Source organism: Necator americanus, chromosome II (assembly GCF_031761385.1).
Source record: "Necator americanus strain Aroian chromosome II, whole genome shotgun sequence".
Classification (NCBI taxonomy): Eukaryota; Metazoa; Nematoda; class Chromadorea; order Rhabditida; family Ancylostomatidae; genus Necator; species Necator americanus.
This window is the reverse complement of record NC_087372.1, coordinates 16,710,932-16,731,313: the sequence shown is the minus strand read 5'-3', so window position 1 is coordinate 16,731,313 and position 20,382 is coordinate 16,710,932. Positions and strand designations below refer to the sequence as shown.

At 43.4% G+C, this 20,382-nt stretch overlaps 3 protein-coding genes across 4 annotated transcripts in view; 2 read left to right on the top strand and 1 right to left on the bottom strand.

Moving 5' to 3' along the window:
• The window catches only part of RB195_018117 (uncharacterized protein), a gene marked incomplete at both ends in the record, with an annotated part of 29,384 nt that overhangs the window by 1,505 nt on the left and 7,497 nt on the right, over positions 1-20,382 (bottom strand). The window contains 12 exons of one of the 2 annotated variants that reach the window (XM_064185405.1): positions 4,334-4,383; positions 4,442-4,471; positions 4,500-4,570; positions 4,633-4,749; positions 16,517-16,633; positions 16,691-16,807; positions 16,864-16,959; positions 17,020-17,073; positions 17,126-17,191; positions 17,591-17,644; positions 17,700-17,744; positions 17,807-17,854. In XM_064185405.1, coding sequence (XP_064041286.1) covers positions 4,334-4,383; positions 4,442-4,471; positions 4,500-4,570; positions 4,633-4,749; positions 16,517-16,633; positions 16,691-16,807; positions 16,864-16,959; positions 17,020-17,073; positions 17,126-17,191; positions 17,591-17,644; positions 17,700-17,744; positions 17,807-17,854 — 865 coding nt within the window. Of the gene's footprint in view, positions 1-4,333; positions 4,384-4,441; positions 4,571-4,632; positions 4,750-16,516; positions 16,634-16,690; positions 16,808-16,863; positions 16,960-17,019; positions 17,074-17,125; positions 17,192-17,590; positions 17,645-17,699; positions 17,745-17,806; positions 17,855-20,382 lie in introns of those variants that run through there. The other variant, XM_064185404.1, reaches the window with a different exon arrangement.
• On the top strand, positions 8,845-9,132 carry RB195_018119 (uncharacterized protein; the record flags this gene model as incomplete). The annotated part of the gene is made up of 1 exon (XM_064185407.1): positions 8,845-9,132. One exon carries the CDS (start codon positions 8,845-8,847, stop codon positions 9,130-9,132), a length of 288 nt encoding a protein of 95 aa, XP_064041288.1.
• RB195_018118 (uncharacterized protein) lies at positions 9,400-9,906 on the top strand (the record flags this gene model as incomplete). Its single annotated transcript, XM_064185406.1, has 1 exon — positions 9,400-9,906. The coding sequence occupies one exon, from the start codon at positions 9,400-9,402 to the stop codon at positions 9,904-9,906; it is 507 nt and encodes a 168-aa protein (XP_064041287.1).

The window sequence follows — 20,382 nt, the reverse complement described above, 5'->3', positions numbered from 1 at the left end:
AGCCGGTCGTACAGCATCGCTGGAAGTGGTAATTTGAGTGAAACAAGGAGCAGAAGCACAGGCTTTTTCTGTTCAACATCGTCACCGATGACATCATGTGAAGAACAATCAGTGCCCTGCCATCGTCTTGAGACCATCAGAACGCGCCTTGACAAATCTCGAGTACCCTTGACAATGCTTTTACAGTCTCAGAAAACGGAGCGAAACTCCATCATGTTATTAATCTCGTACTGAACCTGGCTGCAGCCCGCGAATTAAGTCTACGCTAATAAATGTGGACACCTGTGGGTCTCCTCAAATTCACTGACGTTAGTTCAGGTGATAAGCGAGTGATAGAACGCAGAGATATGATATTGCCTACTGAGCATTCCATGTCCATGACCAAGTGATTGTTTCAAATTCCCACGAAGTTGCGAGTTTACTTATCGCTGTTAGGTACTTAGATGGCTGCTTACGCTACTCTTCGCCTAAGGTATGTCATAACGGAGATCTTCACAAGGACACAGATTCTGGGATAGCCGCAGGTGACACGCGGAAACCATAAATATCTTTCCTCGCTGTAAAAAGTGGCAGCAGAAAACCGCCTTAGGACTAAGAGTATAAGGAAAAACAGCAGTAGCAGCATGTTCTGTAAAATCACAGAAAAAAATTGAGATTTTGAAAAAAAATAAAAAAAGAGCTAGAAATTAATCTGTACAACCTTTCTTGGAAATCATATGTTTCGGGTCATTTTTGTTGCTCCCTTTCCGAACTGTTTCAGTCAAATCATGTTGTTGTTCATGTGTCAAGTCATGTTTCAACAAATCCCCCAACGTTCTTGTTTCAATTGCTTGCAACGGGTTACTTCTACTTTTCGTAAGCTATGACAGTGACTTCCTCTATAAAATACGGCCGAAATATGCCACCTTCAAACTCCACCTTCAAACTTCAATAGAAAACTTCTCCTCATAATCATGTAATAACGTGAATCTTATGCAGGTTTCTCAAGACTAGATCAATTTCATCAAGATTATGTTCCAGATTTCATCTAGAGAAGTCAAACCGGAGGATGAGGTGACTTCTACAATACCGCTACTAACTCGTGTCCCAAAATCCGTCGCCGACGGATTAACCCGTCGCAAACCGTCGGAATCCTTAGGAGTAGGCAAAACTAAGATTTGAAAATACTATTCGAAAGTAAATGAGCTGCTGATTTTAAATATGGTCCAAAAATTTCGTTTTGACAAATGCGTGATCTGAAAACAAACAAAGTTTCCGCGACCTTCGTTAATCACTTCCGCAGCTCCCCATTGGCATATTCCGCGGATACATCTCAGCGGAAATAAGAGGTGTTCATAGAAGTGGCGCTAATTTCTCAATATTAGAAGAATTTATTATATTTGTAATCATGAGGTCATTAAGAGCATTTATATACCTCACATCATATATTAGTTCGAAATTCTCATTCTCTTCAGAAAGTTACAAAAGTGCTTCATTGAAGATCAATTAAAATTCATAGATTCCTGGCTGTGGAAAATCTGCACAAAAGTTTTTAAGCGAACAACTTGTTGTTTACAATTGTTCAAATTGTAAGTCTTTATCTTTAATAATGCCTACTTTTCCACTGTCAAAATTACAGCTTTGCTCTATTTCGTTATTTGTTCCAAATTTTGAACAGCTGTCAACGGCTGAACGCTCAAGTCTCGCGATTCGGTACTTCTCTAGAACTCTCCTCAGTTTACAAGATGTGTTTGTGCGCTTACACTGGATGACAGCTGTTTGTGATCTTCGTGTGATCAAATTAGAGAAAATTTCATGTTTCTGTTTTTATAAAAAACATATTTTTGAAAGCCCCCACGAAATTGTTTCCGTACTTGAAACAGCTACTTTTTCTTGCAGAGAGACGCTCTTTCCGATGATGTTTGATTCACTTCGATGTATAAGCTTCAAATTTCGAATATTGACTCCGCCCACTCAAATATCTAGCGATATTATGTAGCTGCAATGGCTATTATATAGTTGGAATGCCGAAGCATGGTTTACCAAGCACCTCACACTTCCGATAGGCGACTCCTTGCGTGCCACAAAGACAACATCATGATTGAATATAAGCGAAAGGGAACGAGGATTTTACACAGCTCTTACAGTTCAGAACAGTAGTGCCAATTTAAAACGTCTGGAGAACAAAGTGACTAGTGAACGAAATAAAGCCGAGAAATAAGAAGAAAGGGAGAGGGAGAAAAGAGAGAAGAATCGAATATTAGCCGAATTAAACTGCAAAACATGAAGTTTGGAACTAATTTTCGTCTAATCTTGAGAAATCAGCACGACTTCTATGAACACCTCTTCTTTCCACCGAGATGCATCTGCGGAATATGCTAATGGCGAGGTGTGGAAGCGATTAACGAAGGTTGCGGAAACTTTGCTTGTTTTCGGGTCACGCATTTGTCAACACGAAATTTCTGGAGTATATTTAAAATTAGCAGCTCATTTACTTTCGAGTAGTATTTCCAAATCTTAGTTTTGCCTGCTCCCAAGGATTCCGACGGTTTGTTTAATTAATCAATAAATCCGTCGGCGACGGATTTTGGGACACAAGTTAGTAGCGGTATTGTAGTAGGCATTATATCTGTTGCGAACATGGAGCGACTGCATATATGCCTGCAGGGTCGAGAAAGAGACCTGCTAGATCAACTCTTCGAGATATCCTGACCTAACTTCACTGGAAAAGGGTTTTATTAGTGTCCAAGTAGTAGAAAAGACCCTTGCACAGAGAAAAAATAGCTTTCAGATTTTCTCGCATTTGAAAGACATTAATTACCTCCAGTATGCAGTGTAAGTTATACAAATCTAAAAAAACGAAACGAAAATAAAATTTAAGAGTTTATATAAAGTTCAACTAGATCCTAAGGCTCTTTTCTGGGCTATTCTGGGACAACTTCTTTGTCATTTTGAAGAGTTTTACCATCGAAAAGCAGATCGATCAAGATCCAGTGTGGTTTGTCGCAGAGGTGTGCAGAAGGTTCAAATTAGCACATTCATCATTCCATGCTTGTTCAAGGTATCTTAAGCCGATCACAGGCCAGACAATTCCCGTTGACCCCAGGTTATTCGAATTACAAAGCTTCAATATTACCGCTGACGGCTGTTATTCCGAAATCATTTTTCTATAGAGATCACAATGGAAAAGGTAAGCAGTCCGAACTGTGGGCACGAAAACACACCCTCACAAGAGGAACGAGTAGTTAGCCAGGAAATCCTAGCACTGACCTTCCACTAAAAAAGAGCACTGGGAAGAATGGTATCATATCATCTAATAGAGAAGATAATTGAAGGAAATGTGAGGAGCATTCATCACTGCCCTCGATCATTCCCTTACAGGCAATATCGCAAGTTACTGCGTTGTATTTTCTCGGTCATTTTTCATGGAAAAGCAGTGAACCCTGGTAGTCGATGTTACCTAAAGCCATAAAAAAAACGCGTAAGGTACTTAATGTCTAACTCCGAGGGTTAACAAGTTAATGATTTCACGTTTGACGCTACCTCACATTTGAAGCCAGACCGCTCATCTCTGATTCAATGCTAGAAACAATATGTGACCTTTCAGCTTCGAGAGCGGGCGTCTTTCCTTTCCATCATTTTATTGTCAAAACTATGTCAAGCTATGTAGGTGTTCCGCATTTCATTTTTGAGAATTTATGTAAAAAAATTCTTTTCTGGTGGGTGATTGCAATAATTTTCGGAATAATAAAAGAACACGGAAAGAATCGAAGAAGAAAGGCGGAATCTGATGTTTGTTGGCTTATAACGTACATATATTCCACGTATGAAGTAACTTTTCCTTCTTGATTTGTGGAAAATCTTCGAGGAACATTCTTCAGCTCAAAAAAAAAGAATGCTGAGCAAATATCCAAAGAATGAATCGAGCGAGTGTTTCGAGATGTTTCGGTAGTTCGAGAACAACAAATCCTCTTTAGCAAAATATCGTCCCCACGTTGTGATTGCAAATCTCATCCTAGTTGCACTAAAAATATAATGGTAATCCGTGGGCAATTCCCTGTAGCACCTGCTTCTATCACCATAGCTTCGAAGAGAAGACGGAGCAATAAGCCATTGTCGTATTTCTTGTTTGTTTTGTTTTCGTTTTTTAAAAGTAAATGTACAACGTTAGCAAGAACGCGTCTAGATGTATGCAGCCATGAAAGGATGCAGAATGAAGTGATTTACGGATATAGACTTAACATCATATGATTATAAAGTTGAATTTTGAAATGTTACAATGCAGCGACTACTATAGGCTTTTCTTCAGGAAAATATCAATTGCGGATACATTTATCATAAATTAGCATCTTACTAAAGTGTGTCGATGAATTATGAAGACGAAGCAGGAACAAGCAGTTTACCCTAAAATTGCTTACAAAGATATCTCCAGCACATGCAGAACACTTACAATTGAACCAACCGTATTGACGCTGCTGATGGTCTTTGCTGTCTGTACATTTTTCGATGGAGTGTTATACAACGACATCTGTGAAATTGAAGGTAGAGCGTTGATGTCTCTAATAGAGTCGACAGAGAAGTCACGAATACGCTTAAAAAATATAAGCACTGTGGCGAATGAAATAAACGCCATGAAAACTGGAATGGACCTACATATTCGTTAGGGCTACCATGAGATACGTTTGATGGCATGCGCTTCGGTTCGAAATCTACGTCTACTTTTTCCAACTCCGCGATGGAATCAGCACCACGGAGATTCTTATTAACCGTCTGGAAAACATTTTTTCTCCAGTTTGCAAGTAATTCTGCACCACTCAATGAAAGGATATCCATGTAAGAGTTTTCCAGTAAGTTAGACCCTACTATAAATTTTTATTTTCGTTGTAATTGTACTGTAGTTACTGTAATTTCTACAACAAATATGTACATACAGATCAAGCACACTTGACGCAGTTTTGCCTTATATACGTAGTGCTAAAACATCTTGAGGGAATTTGCACGTCTCCTTGCATATGATTATGTTTTGGGTATATATTGGGGGTACAAATAAGTTTTGAGGTTTTTTTTTGTAACCTTAAAGCTTTATTCACAGAAACTGGTACAATGTAGTTTATTCAAAGTATTGTTGATAGTTGGCTACGATTTTCAACATGGATTCCGCGTTGAAAAAAAATCCCTCGTCTATCAAGGCGACCCAAGAATAGAACCTATTTTTGGCTTCTTAAAATGAAGTGAAGTGCAGGTCGGCCGGGCTATTGGTCATCGGTCAGAACAGCTGGTAATCAGAAGGACCAAGGTCTGGTGAATACAGCGGGTGAAGTAGGACATCCTATTGAAGCGCCTCCAAAGTTTCCTTGAAGATTTTTTCAACATGTGACGGTTGTCGTGCTGAAAGATCACATTGTCATGTCTTTTGGCATATTGGGGGTATATTTAATGCTCGGCTCAATTGCATCAATGCTTGTTGGTAACGTTGATTAGTGATGATTTCGTTAGGTTGGTAGCTCATAACAGATCACTCCAAGCTGTTCCCACTAAATGCACAACATCAGTTTCTTGCCATTAATATTCGGTTTAGGCGTTGAAGTTGATGCATGCCCGAGCTGACCCCACGATATTCTGATTCTGCAGTTGTTCGCAAGTGAAAAAACGGCGTTCGACGTCTCTTGGGTTGAATTCGTACGGAGCCCAACTTCCATACTTTTGCATTGTACCCACGACCTTGAGACGTATTGAGTCATTCCCAAGGTTTCACTAGGCTCCTTTTTAATTTGGGATAAATCTTGGTTTAATAGAGCCTCCACCTCAGCGTCTTCAAGCTCTTCTGGCCTTCTTTGGCTGGTGTCAATATCGCCAATTTAACAGCCCAGAATCAATACTCCCATGTTTTTATTGATGGAACATGTTCCCTACATTCTTCTTAAGCACACCCATGTCCATCAACTACACTTTTCTCCAAAATAAAACAAAAACTATATATGATGGTTTGTCGCCTTATAGTAAAACTGCGATGCACAGCGAAGGACGTACTTCCGAAGGACGGTCTCCCACGATGAGGAGTTTGACACATCCCACTTCTCGGAATCGGAATACAAGTTGGGCGACGACCTGTAGTAAAAAGTAAACTCGCAATTGCAAGACTTCTTGAAGGACTTCTTTAAGGAAAAGTCTTCTTCCCAATCTAGCATATACAGTGCCTCAGTACCTTGCACACTGGGCGCTGCCATCTCAGTCAGTATGACGGCCGGTGAGAGGCGATGAAATCTCAGGTTATCAGGACGTCTTTGAAGGCGATATATGCACGATTCGCCATGGAGACTGTCCCAGAGTGTGTACTTACAACGTGAGAACAGTGTCTACAGACGCTGACCTACAAGCCCTTCTTGAAGCTGCAGTGCGTATCAAATTCCACGTGATTTCCTTGCAAAAGGCCAAGAAGAGAAAGAGAGATGTACGACAGATGAATAACGATACACTATTTATTCTAAAAGAAGAGGTTCCGTCGCAAAAGGTAGGCGGTCTTGGTTTTTTTGTGTCGTCCATCTTGTCGATTCTCACGAGGTCTTGTCAACTCGTCTGGCCATTCTTCGCCTCCGCCCTCTGCGCAAAAAACCCAGCAGCATCATCAACTGTTACTCATTAGAATCAGCAGCTGGTGAATCCACTGGACACTGGAGGAAATGTTTCGCAATGAGAAGTCCTACAAATTCGTTGTCGGAGACTTCAACGCAAAACTAGGAAAGGCCACTGAAGACGAACACAGTGGCGGAAGATTTGACTGGAATGATAGTGGTAATCTCGCCGACCTGTTATCTGCCTCTTTCATGGGAATTCTCTTTTTATAAAGAAAGATTACCGTTGGTGGACATGGGTATCTCCTGATGGGACTACTTTTGCGGAGTTCGACCACATACTCACCAACCTACTACGTCTACTTGACGTTTCGTTGGTAGCATTCTTTTGTAGTGGTTCTGATCTCTGTCTCCTTTGTAGAAAAATACGACTTGACCTCACGATCATCTGCTACCGGCAACGAAAGGAAAAAGAAGTCGTCCACGACGGTGGCGTACTCGAGGACTCTTTGTCTGAAAGTGACTTCCACATCAATGAGCACCAAAACGTGAACTACGACCTGCTGTTCACATTACAGCGAGCTTGTTCTGAACGTTCTCGAAACTGCGCACGACAGATTTGGATCAGATTCCGAACACTATCGTGAAATTGGGGCGTTTGTAGTGTAGCGGTTAGAGTATCCGCTTCCTGCACGATCGATCGGAGGTTCGAATCCGCCCTAGTGCTCACCAAGCCTTTCATCATTCCGGGGTCGATAAATTGTTACCAGACTTGTCTGGGAGGATAAAAAGACTTACGTGACACATCGGTTAGCACCCGGCTAGCAAGTCATTTTATAGGATAGTCACACGTTCGTAAACCTCAAACAATTCTGAATTGAAGTGAACGTGGTGGCGCATCCCAGGCGGATTGATTAACGCCAGAAACTTTATCCTTTTATTCTTTATCGAGAAATTGTTGGAAAAAAGTACCTTGAGAATTGATGCAAATGCATCGCACACTGAGTGGTGTGTAGCAAGCGCTAGCTGCAGAAAATCTTTGCAGAAAGATCTTTCGAAATACAAGCAAGAGACGATTCTGGAAGCAGCACAAAAAAGTACAGGTCTAAACAAATGTCGCGAGGATCTCTGCAAATATTATACAGGATTCGCACCTCTTCTTGTCGTGAGATGGAAATCACTACGGAGAGGTTCCACTCAAACCTTTTTAGTTCGTCGACTCCTGTGTCAACCCCTTCGAATGGTAAAGCCCCACCACGGATTCTCCCCTCGGGAACACGAGTCGCTATCGATAGCTTGAAACATTGCAACAGTACCCGAACCTGACTTTATATCAGCAGACTTTCTTTGGGGTGGTGGCCATTCGTTTCATCTAACTGTGGCGATGCACATGACGTCCTGCCTTCAAAACGAAAGGATACCAGACCAGTGGAAGACCTCGCAAGATCTTCGGAACTACTGTCCGATATGCTTGCTGACCATGTTAAACAAAATATCCACCAAGATCACCCTCACGCGCATATCTAATACTCTGGATTATGCCCAGCCTTAGGAACAAGCTTAATTCTATTATGAATTCAGCTGCATATACCACATCCAGACTGTGTCGAGTGTCGTAGAGGTTTGTCGGGAGTGCCGTCTGCCTTTGCTCTAACCTTCGTCGACAATGCGAAAACTTTCAACGGCGATAAAAACGAATGGTTGTTGCCAAACAGTTGACCTTTCAGATTATGGACTTTGGTAAAAAAATTAGTGAAAGAAGCATAGATTGTAATAGTGTCAGCGCTAGTGGATCGAGGTGTGTGCGCATCGTATTTGAGGAGATAATTGGGAAAGTACAAGCTATATAATCAGCACTGTTAAATGGCGAAAGATTCGCACATATTACGAAAAGGTGCTGTCATCCAGCACATTGCCAAAGCCCATAACCTGAAAGGTCAATTGCCTGAAGAAATCTTTGGCAACAACCATTCGTTTCGTCACGCTGAACTGCCGAACACTATCGAGTGAACTCCAACAAGCCGCTCTATCCAGACTTTTGCGATATCCCTGTGTGCCTTTTGCTGCACTGCAGGAAACACGCATAAGAGATCAGCCCGTCATCAGCATCCCAAATTACACCATATACTGCGGTGATGCTGATTAAAACAAAGTAGGTGGCTGCGCGATAGCTGTGAGGAACGACTACAACAACCTGGTGGAGGAATTTGACTCGACGTTGTCTAGATGCGCCTTTCTACGACTGCGGGATCGCAGAGGACATAAACTCTGGATCGTAAGTGCTCAGGTACCTATGGAAACAGCTGAGGACAACAGTAAGGACGCCTTCTATGATGAACTCAATCCGTTGGTGTCTAAAATATCAAGCCAGTGGTCATTGTCGCAATCAAAAAATGCGAAGATGGGACTCGAACAACAGTCCAATGTGCTAGGAAAATGGTACTATCTAGCGGAACGCACGTCGGACAACGGTCACCGTCTGTGGTCAACTTGTGCAAACAGACGGTCCTCATCATCGCTTCCACGTTTAAGAGGAATCATCGACGCCATCAGCTCACGTGGCAGAGGCCAACCCTTTTAACACCTGAAGAGCAGCGCAAGCGGAAGATGAGATGTCTTAAACTTCAGCTCGACCACGTTCTGGCGAGGTACATCCATCAGTCAGATATCCGAAAATCTAGAGCTGTTTGGGACGTCGAGTTCGACTCTGACCACCGTCCAGTTCTTCTCAGCTTCAAGATACGGTTTCACAAGAGAAACTGAGGAGTTCTTCTTCAAGCGAAAATCGACATGGCAGGTCTGAAAGAAGAAGGATGCAGTACGAAATTCCGCCAACGTGTATCTATTCATGTTGGAGCACGGACCAGGAGGAAGCATAGCGATGTGGATTCCTTCACAAAGTGCATTCAGGAACTTCTTCCGCGGCAATAGAACCGGGAGTTACAAGGGAAATGCTCCCGGTTCTATTGCCGCGGAAGAAGTTTGCTTTTGCATCTGCGGAAACAAAATCCACGTACAATTCTGTATGTGTCGCAGCATTGGTGAATTCAACCAGGAAAAGCATCTTAGAAGGAGGCTGCGTCGTCAACTGCAACAAGATTACGATAACGAGTGGACGTCAAGAGCGATAGAATTTGAAAATTTGTGGGAGGACAAGAACCCGCGGAAAGCCTATGCTCTACTAAAACAGTATAGCGGCAAAATGAAAAGATGTTCTCCTGTCCTCAACACTGCTAATGAAGTAGCCGTCGGTGAAGCAACCCTTCCAATTTGGAGGAAGCATTTCAAGACCTTGCTGAACCGGCAAGCACCGTCGGCCCCTGAACTCGAGCACGTCCATAGGCCGACATATTAACGTAGTTAACGAGGAGTCACCTACCAAGTAGGAGGTTCTAGTCTGTATTCAAAAAATGAAGGATGGAAAATCTGGTGGAGACGGCGAGATTAGCGCAGAAATGCTGAAATATCTTTCTCCGTCTGGGATTCGTGAGATGACAAAGATCATCTGTTCAATATGAATAGAAGAAAGGATACCTGATTCGTGGAGACACGCCATCATAACTCCCCTCTACAAAAGGTATCCGTCACGGACCCTAAGAATTATCGCGGAATCTCTTTGCTGCGTGTATGTATGCATGTACGAGGTCGCGTATTGTATGTACAAGGTATTGTAGCGCATTATCCTGCACCGACTCATTAAACATCGCGAAGAAACAACGTGCGACGAGCAAGCTTTCGTCCTGGCCGATCTAAGATTGACCAGGTGTTCATCGTCAGGAGAGTGATCGAAATCGTCAGGAGCAGTGGTATTCGAAGCCAATGCAATTAGCGTTTCTGGATTTTGAAGCCGCGTTCGACTCTTCTCATCGAGGCCGCCTTCTCAATGCGCTCCGCGCCGATGGAGTACCAGAAAAGTTCGCTCGCTTGCTTGATGACATGAATCAGCGAACAACTGCTGCAGTTCGAAGACCAGCCAGATGTACAACACCGTTTGAGGTGGTAACTGGAGTAAGACAGGGGCAGTAGCAGGACCTTTCGTGTTCAATTTCGCCATCGAAACCAACATTATGTGAAGAACAGTAGATCAGTGTCCTGCCGATATCATTCTAGCACCATCAGGACGCGCCTTTACCGATCTCGAGTACGCCGACGAAGTTGTTATATTTGCGGAAAACAGTACGAAACTTCAACATGTTGTCAACCTTGTATCGAAGCTGGCTGCAGCCTATAGACTAAGAGTACGCCCTGAGTTTTTGAGTTCAGTTACTTGTGCTGTACGCTAAAGAACAACGGCAGCTACGAGAAAGATATTCAGCAAAAATGTGCTAAGACCGTTTCAACTCCTTAACGAAATGCCTGTGGTCGCCAAGGAAGTCAAGCTGCGAGTCAACCTATCCGCATGATGTGCGGATCGGAAACTTGGAGGCTTGATTGCACGGAATGAAAGCTGCTTAGGCGACTACTTGACTGTTTTAGATCTAGAGTATGCCACAATGAAGACTTTTACGCAGAGATTGATATGCTATACCGGCGAATGACACGTGAAAATGTCAATATCTTGCAGCGCCATCGAAAGTGGCTAAAGTGAGTCGTCTTCGCTTCCTTGTTCATATATTGAGGAGACCAACAGAGCGGCTTGTTCAACGAGTTTTTAGGAGGTTGTCGGGTTCGAGCTGGAAGTAGCCACCTGGCCGAAAATGGAAGTTTTGGACTGAGGTGATGAAAGAGGACCTGAGGACACTCGGCATGGATAGGCAGTTCAGGCGAGACGTAAGGTTTCGCAGAAAATGGAATAGCGACGGATGGATTGATTCTGTGCAAGCTCTCGCAGAAGATTGAGAAGGTTAGGCAGAGCTGTGTTCAAGGAGGGCACACCTCGGCGAAGATGCGGGTAACCGCGTCAGGCGATGACATCTACCGGTCGATTAAGTCAAGTAAGTCAAAGCCACTTGCTACGATCGATGCATCACTAAAATACAGTTTTTCCACCGTCCCCTAAAGACACCCATTTTAAAATGGGTATTACAAGGCGATACTATATCGCCGAAGTTGTTCACGGCTACATTAGAATGGATGATGAAATCACTTGCCTGGGATGAAAAGGGCATTTGTGTTGACGGAATAATCTTCTCGAACTGTCTTTTTGCGGACGGAGAAGTACATCTTGAAGGAAGAAGTCGCACCCGTCAGAGAAGCTACTGATCAACTAACGGACAAAGATGTCTGTGGCCATCTGATCGACTGGACAGTTTTTACAGCGCTCTGTTACGCAGCGGAAAAGTGCATAAACACCGCAGCGACCCACAGAGCTCTCGAGACAACTGGCGCACAACACATAGCCGCTCTTCGCAGCCCTGACTTGAGGGGGTGTAGTGTAGCGGTTAGAGGTCCCGCTTCCTGTACGACCGATCGGATGTTCGAATCCGCCCGAGAGCTCACCAAACCTTTCATCCCTCGATAAATTGGTACCAGACTTGTCTGGGAGGATAAAAACAGCGACTTGACACATTCCCATTTAAGTTTACTTTATACGCATATTATATATATATATATATATATATATATATATATATAGCAGTCTGAGCGTCCGGCTAGAGCCGGACTTCAGACTTTCTGAGATGTTCGCTTCGCTCCCCTTCACTGATCAAAGAAAATTAATAGTAGTGTATTATTCTCAGAAGTTAGATTTGTGCTGATATAACAATGTTTTCTTCCTATTTTTTATTATAAATAAGGACGAAAGATTTCAGGTTCCCTTCTAAACGCGTCAGTTCTACACTTGTAGAACTTTCAAACTTCAGTTTCAAATACCACTTCGATGCCGATATAACGTAGACACAATTTGAAAGTGTTACTCGATGTATGGGATTTCATCTCGCTTTTCTCTAACAGTTATCACAGGACGATGTTTTAACATAAAATGACGTAAACAATATCATCGTACTGATAAGAATGACGTTCTACAGATCATGTAAACCTATCCCTACTATTTAAGCAGCCGTTTGTATCGGTGTTTCCACTTTCTGAAGAAGGCATGCTACCAAGTTGGACCCGTCGCACCCCATGTTATAGCTACCTAGTGCCGGCGCACAAACTCGACGCCGGTGGACCCGTCGCACCTTTCTTTTCGAATTTCGTGGCACACACACAACATATATATATATACATATATATATATATATACATATATATATATATATATATATACCAGTCTGAATGTCCGGCTAAAGCCGGACTTCAGACTTTCTGTGATTTTAGCTTCGCTCCCCTTCACTGATCAATGAAAGTTAATAGTAGTGGTGTTTTCTGTAAAATTAGATTTGTATTTTTTAACAACGCTTTCCTTCTCTTCTTTATATTATAAATTAAAGCTATACTAATTAAGTTACGGAGTTTTCCTTCCAAACGCGTCAATTCTACATTTGGAGAATATTCGATCATCAGCTACAAACGGTCCTTCGATGCCAGAATAATATAGATACAATTTGAAAGCATTACTCGAAGTATGGGTGTTCCTCCTGTTTTCCTCCAATAGTTATCACAGAATGATGTTTCAACATAAAATAACGTGAAAGACATCATCCTACTGACAAAGATAACGTTCCACGTCAAATCACATAAACATTTTGCTACTATTTAAGCAGCCAGTTTCTGAGAACGGCATGCTACAAACTTGAGGCGAAAGAAGAAGGAAATAGGCACACGGGAGTAGTCATAAAGGTGAAGAGCAAAGCGCCAATTGGTTACGGCTATGAAACTGCTGCAACCATTTACCTTTGTCGTCATGCACACTAATTTATCTCCAATGACCGGGTCCACCGACGCCGGTGGATCCGTCGCACCCCATATTATAGCAATCTGGCGCCGTTGCACCCGTCGCACGCTCTTCTATAGGTATCTAGCGCCGGTGGACCCGTCCCACCCCCTGCTATAGGTATCTGGCGCCGGCGCGCTAATGCAGCGCCGGTGGACCCGTCCCACCTAATTCTACAGGTATCTGGTGTCGGCGCACCAATCTGGCGCCGGTGGGCGAGCGTGGGACGGCGTCGAATTGGTGGCTACTTCAGACTTTATGTGTTGTTCGCTTCGCTCGCCTTTACTAATCAACGAAAATTAATATTAGTGTTATTAGTTCTATGAAATTGGACTCCAGCAATCTTTCTTCCTTTTTTATATTACAACTATAAGCGAAATATTTCATAGTCTACTTTCTAAACGCGTCAGTTCTACCTTGGAGTACATTCGAACTTCAGCTTCAAACACTCCTTATCAATATATTATAGACAAAATTTAAAAGTATCACGCGAAATATGGGTTTTTCTCCTGTTTTCTATAAACAGTTATTAAAGAATGATGTTTCGGCATAAAATGACGTGAAGGACATCATCTTACTGATAAAGATAACGTTCCACGTCAGACCACATAAACATCTTGTTACTATTTAAGCAATCGTTTGCATGCGTGTTTCCACTTTCTGAGAGTTTTTTCCAAGTTTCCACTTTTTCGGCATGCTACCAACTTGAGGCGAACGAAGAAGGAAATGAACACACGGAGGAGTCATATAGGGTGTAAAGCAAAGCGCCCGTGGCCACGGCTTTAAAACGGCTGCAACCATCAATCTTTTGCGTCATTCACACGAAGTTATTGCGCACTATTTCGACGCCGGTGGACCTGTCGCACCTAATTCCATAGGTATCTGGCGCTGGCGCGCCAGTGTAACCCCTGTGGACTGGATCCGTCGCACCCCTTCTACAGGTATCTGGCGCCAGTGGACCCGTCGCACCCCTTCTATGGGTATCCTACGCCGGTGGACCCGTCGCACCCCTTCTATAGGTATCTGGCGCGGTGGACCCGTTGCACCCCATATAATGGCTATCTGGCGCCGGTGGACCCGTCGCACTCCTTCTATGGGTATCTGGCGCCGGCGCACCAATCTGGCGCCGGTGGACCCGTCGCACCCCTTCTATGGGTATCTGACCCCAGCGTACCAATCCGACACCAGGTGGACCCGTCGCATCCCTTTTTCTTGACATCTGGCGCCGGCGCAACAATCTGACCCCGGTGGACCCGTCGCACCCCTTCTATGGGTATCTGGCGCCGGTGGACCCGTCGCACCCCATATAATGGCTATCTGGCGCCGGCGCACCAATCCGACACCGCAGGACCCGTCGCACCCCATATAATGTTCTGGCGCCGGCGCACCAATCCGACACCGCAGGACCCGTCGCACCCCTTTTTCGAATTTCGTGACACACACACACACACACACACACACACACACACACACACACACACACACACACACACACACACACACACACACACACACACACACACACACACACACACACACACACACACACACACACACACACACACACACACACACACACACACACACACACACACACACACACACACACACACACACACACACACACACACACACACACACACACACACACACACACACACACACACACACACACACACACACACACACACACACACACACACACACACACACACACACACACACACACACACACACACACACACACACACACACACACACACACACACACACACACACACACACACACACACACACACACACACACACACACACACACACACACACACACACACACACACACACACACACACACACACACACACACACACACACACACACACACACACACACACACACACACACACACACACACACACACACACACACACACACACACACACACACAACACACACACACACACACACACACACACACACACACACACACACACACACACACACACACACACACACACACACACACACACACACACACACACACACACACACACACACACACACACACACACACACACACACACACACACACACACACACACACACACACACACACACACACACACACACACACACACACACACACACACACACACACACACACACACACACACACACACACACACACACACACACACACACACACACACGGACTAAGCTCGTTATTATATATCATGATCATGATATATATACACATATACACACACGCGCACACACACTATATTAAGCTTTCTAAACGTTCGTTTGATAGGGAGCTTTCAAATACCTTGTTGTGCTCGTTCCCTCGTTCCCGTTAAACGATTTGTTTCTACAACCATTGTTTGCTTATGATCTTCTACGACCATTGTCTATAAGTTTCTACCCTTTTTCGTGCCTGGCGATGTCATACACTTATGTTGTAGGGTCAAAACGACATGAAGCACAGTGCACTTGCGTACGCGGTTTCTCTTGAGGCGGTGCGCTGGAGCGTAGTGGTGAGGACCGTGCTGGAAACCTTTCTGGCACCATCGCTGCGGTTTGCAATGGTCCCACGTAGGTTTCAACTGCTGCCTCCACCCCGCCATTTCGAGCGCGCACGCAAATGCACCGCGTTTGATGTCGTTTTGACCCGAGTATACACAATTAGCAATCATGACTAAGAAGAATCGCACTGCAATCAACTACGCTGGTTCAGAAAGTTTGTCTCACTTCTTGAAGGTATATAAAATGTGGGTCTGTGAAATTTTGAAGCAATGTTAATTTGTTATTGCGAACTCCATGATCTTCCCTTTAACGTATGAGAAAAATGCGCACTTTGCGAATTTGGACAACATAATGACTCGCTGCATTGGTCTGATAACATCCCATTGGAGTTATGTACTTTTAAAATATCGCGATTGCTTATCATGTAATCATCAAAGGTGAATGATCCATGACAAATGGTGCCGAGAAAACACCTGTAAGCTTTGACTTTTTAATCTACAACAGTTTATTCGAACCTATCCGCATGAAATGAAAAGATTAAGAGGAACTAACGAGTCCTTTTGTACATTTATCTTCTTCCTATCGATTGGATTTCCTCACGATTCTATTGTGGGCCAAAGAGCATTACCTCGTTGTTTGGAGTGAACCGTCTACGGTGTCGTTGTCCCTGGATGCTTCCAGGCTCAAAGAAATCTGAAACTCTGGCTTGGTCCATTCCTGCATTCACATCGCTAGGTTCTGAAGCCTGGAGAAACTGATTGATAACTGAAATTCGTTGAGGATCAACAACTATAACCAATACCGAACGTTGTGGAGGCCTGAAGTAAGGAGGGTAGTACGGCGAGCCAAAGTGATACATTGGGTGTGCAGTATACGTATACCACGGGTATGCCATAGGATAAAAAGCGTATGGATTTCCCTGCATATTGGACACAAAGTAGTTGATAATCAATTCTCTCATCGTTTTATGCATACTTGTTGAGGTCCAATCCATGATGGAGGCATGTACGTGGGTGGTGGAGGTAGTACCGCTGGCTGAGCGTAGGCGCTATAATCGTAGGAGGAGTGCGTCTAAAGAATTCTAATATCTTCATAAACGTTTTGCAAAATTTCTTCATGAAGTTCACTTACAGGTGTTTGACCACCAGAACTTTTGTGACCGCAGTACTCACAAACAGGGTTTGACTAAATGACAACTAATTAAACATATATATTTGTTGGAACAAATATGAGCTACTTGTAGAGATGGAACATTCCGGAGATCAGATTGCGATAGCGCTGAACGAACGTATTTGTTCATGGTCTGAAGTGAGTACGTTTAAATGAAGAGACATGAAAGGTAAGTAAATTCTAACAATTCAAATTCAGGTTTATAGTTAAAATTCTTCGACGTGTTCTTATTCATCAAGGTGAAAAAATGCATATAGGAAGGTGTGTTGGTGCGGGCAGATTCTTTAGCAACATATTAAACACTACATGTGGATACAGCTTGTGAAGGATCCTCTCTGGAGGCGGATTCTTGCGGTTGGCAGAGGCAGAATAAGTTCGGTATCGTGGGCAAAGAGGTATGAAATGTGCAGAATATAATGTTCACATAGTTGCCGAGAAGGAAAACAATTTCTTGAACCATTAATCATCTCGCTGCATTCTGAGGACAAAAGAACTTACTGCTAGTAGAAGATGGAACAATAAAATTACATACCTTCTGATCGCGTTCCGGCAAGTCATGACGATCCAGATCTGAGGAATTTCGTCTCTAAACAGCATGAAAATATAGTCATCACTTTAGCATTCAGAAGATTACCACTCACCCGATAGTGATGGATCGGCTGACTAAACGCATAGGAGCTTTGGACCTACAGAATTGGTATTTAGCGAATATTGAAAGACCTGTGCTCAGTTTACAGTGACCTATTACCTGTGTAGGTCTTGAGTTGTACGAGGCGTCTATTAAGTAGTCACTTTGCTTAAAAGGAATATTTTGACAACGCTCACTAGCTATGCAAGCAGAAAAAAACAAAGTGCTGCTGCTCAAAAGAAAGACATAAGCAGTTGATGCATAAACAAGTAAGTGACTGCCAAGTGCAGAGAATCATAGGAGGCGTAGCTTTTAATGATTGAAGTACTTATTCACAGAATTACACGTCACAACAGTGACTACTTTTTTGGAAATTCACAAGCATCACTTTGCGTTGAATCTTTCAATAACAAGGAAATTCAAAATGAAACACCAGCAAATTATAATTGAAGTGAAGTTGGTGTTGCTATTGCTTTGGTTCCTGTGTCATGTTTCGGTTACTGTTCCTCCTATCCGTTTCTTACATTTTTCTTTCTGCGTTTTCATTCCGACTTTGTAAGACACGACACCAAAAAGGTCTATTTCACCTGCCTCAGAGAAAGACTAGATAAACGCGCGCATAATGCATCTGGTACATTGACAAATTTGACAACAAATAGAGTGGATAGCGAGACAATTAGCAGTTTCGTGTTAACAATTCTTCTTTGCACAACGATATGATCCCATTAGTTACCGATTGCTTAAACGCAGTGCAGTTTCACAGATGTTCGCGTGGAGGGCTTTGTCACGGTCCTGATGACGACTGAGAATAACATTTTCCAATATTAGGTTTCTATCCCGTCACAACAGTGTGTTGTATGATTCTTTGCCAACATAGTGCAATATTTTAGATTACAAGAAAAGAACTGTGAAATCACATATCCATTTTCTCCCAAATAGTAGGGAGGCTGTGGTCATGACTGTCAAGAAAATCAGGGTAGAAATCGTGGATGGCTTACTCCGTCCTCCGTACTCCTCTTCAAAAAGTTGTTACATTTGGATATCGGAAAGAGGTTCTCTTTGTTGTGCTATAGGGGACGACTTGGCAGGTGAAACCAATGCAATTTTTGTCCCTGTAGGGAGTACTGCAGTCCTCGCTTATTTCTTCTACCTCTGTCAAGTCTCATGAACTTGAAACGTAATTTGGCAGTTGCCTAAAGCTCGCGGGTTTGGTGATTGTGCATCATCTTTTTGTTTCTTAAAGGCAGCATACCACAAATCTGTGGTGGTACGGATTTCACGCGGAGTATTCGTATACGGGATAGTAGATTATGGAGAGGGGGTGATTTCGTCTATTTCTTCCTAATTGCAGTAAAATACGGTATAATAATAATGATAAAATTTGGCACGTGCACAAGGCTGGCGAGCTCCAATCAAACTCCTTGTAGAAAATAGCGCGCCAGAACGCCCGAAGCCGTATCGTCCGGGCCATTTTCTACGGCAATTAGGAAGAAATGGACGGAACCGCCCTTCTCTCCATAATCTACAATCTCGTATGCGAATACTCTACCTGAAATCCGTACCACTTCAGATTCGTGGGGTTATGCCTTTAAGGCCACCGCCTGCCAGGTATTTTCTCGATACTTACTGTTGCAAAGATGTTTGACCGTTGATGATCATATCCGCGCAAACAAATCCTCATAGACATAAATTAAGATGGCAGTACTGTGTCTGTACCGTGTACTTGTGTATATAGTATGTTATGTATTTGTTGCATGCTGTTACTGTAGGTAGCCGTTTCATAATGTTGCAATTTCGATTTCTTAAGTTTGAATTCGAGTTGTGCTGGGTAGTCATGTGCGCGCCAATCACGTGAGCGGCTGCTACTTCATTATACATGCTCTATATAAGGAGTTCGCCCACAGTCAGTCACTCAGTAGGTTCGTTGGTTCGTTGTGACACCTCGCAGCGGAGAGCCGCTCGACTTGGCCTAAGGCACTAGTACAGTGCGATCGAGACGATACTGTCTCCGGAAGTGGAGACGGTTGTAGCCGAACCACCAGTGAGTTAAAGGTCGTCGACAGGACTCAGGGCTCCCTTGGAGTCTCAGCGGGAAAACCTAAGCCTAAGCGGTTGAAAGGGAGTGCGTGGTTCCAGAGCGATTGGTGCAGTAGTAGCTGCACACAACGCAGAGTTGCAGAACCGTTCGGAGCGGTGACGCTGCACCAGACAAGGCGTTAGAGGGAAGAGTCGAGTGGGCGTGGTTGCGCGTGATTGCCCACTTATACTTTTGACCCTCTAATTGTATTTGTGTATTAAGGATAAAAATTACCCAGCAGGTACAAGTGGGGATGAAACCCCTCAACCTCGACAGCTGCACATGGAAAACCAATTCTGCAGCTTCAAAACAGCTAATCCATTCCTCGTAACAATCTTCATCTCAGAGCATACACAGGATTGTTTCTGATCCAAATTACTTCATGAAGATGCACAAATCATCTAAGGGGTTTATAAGGGCCAACACAGTTTAGTTTCTCTTAAAAGCACTGCAACTAATTTGAGTTGTGAACTTGTTCAGAATTATTTCGCACCATAACTGTGAAAATTTACTGCATAATTTGTCCTCCAGAAAAAAAGAAGTAGATCGTATGAAATTTGCTGTGATATCTCCAATGTTTTGCATGAGCAATTTCGATGATCGTGACAAAAAAACAACG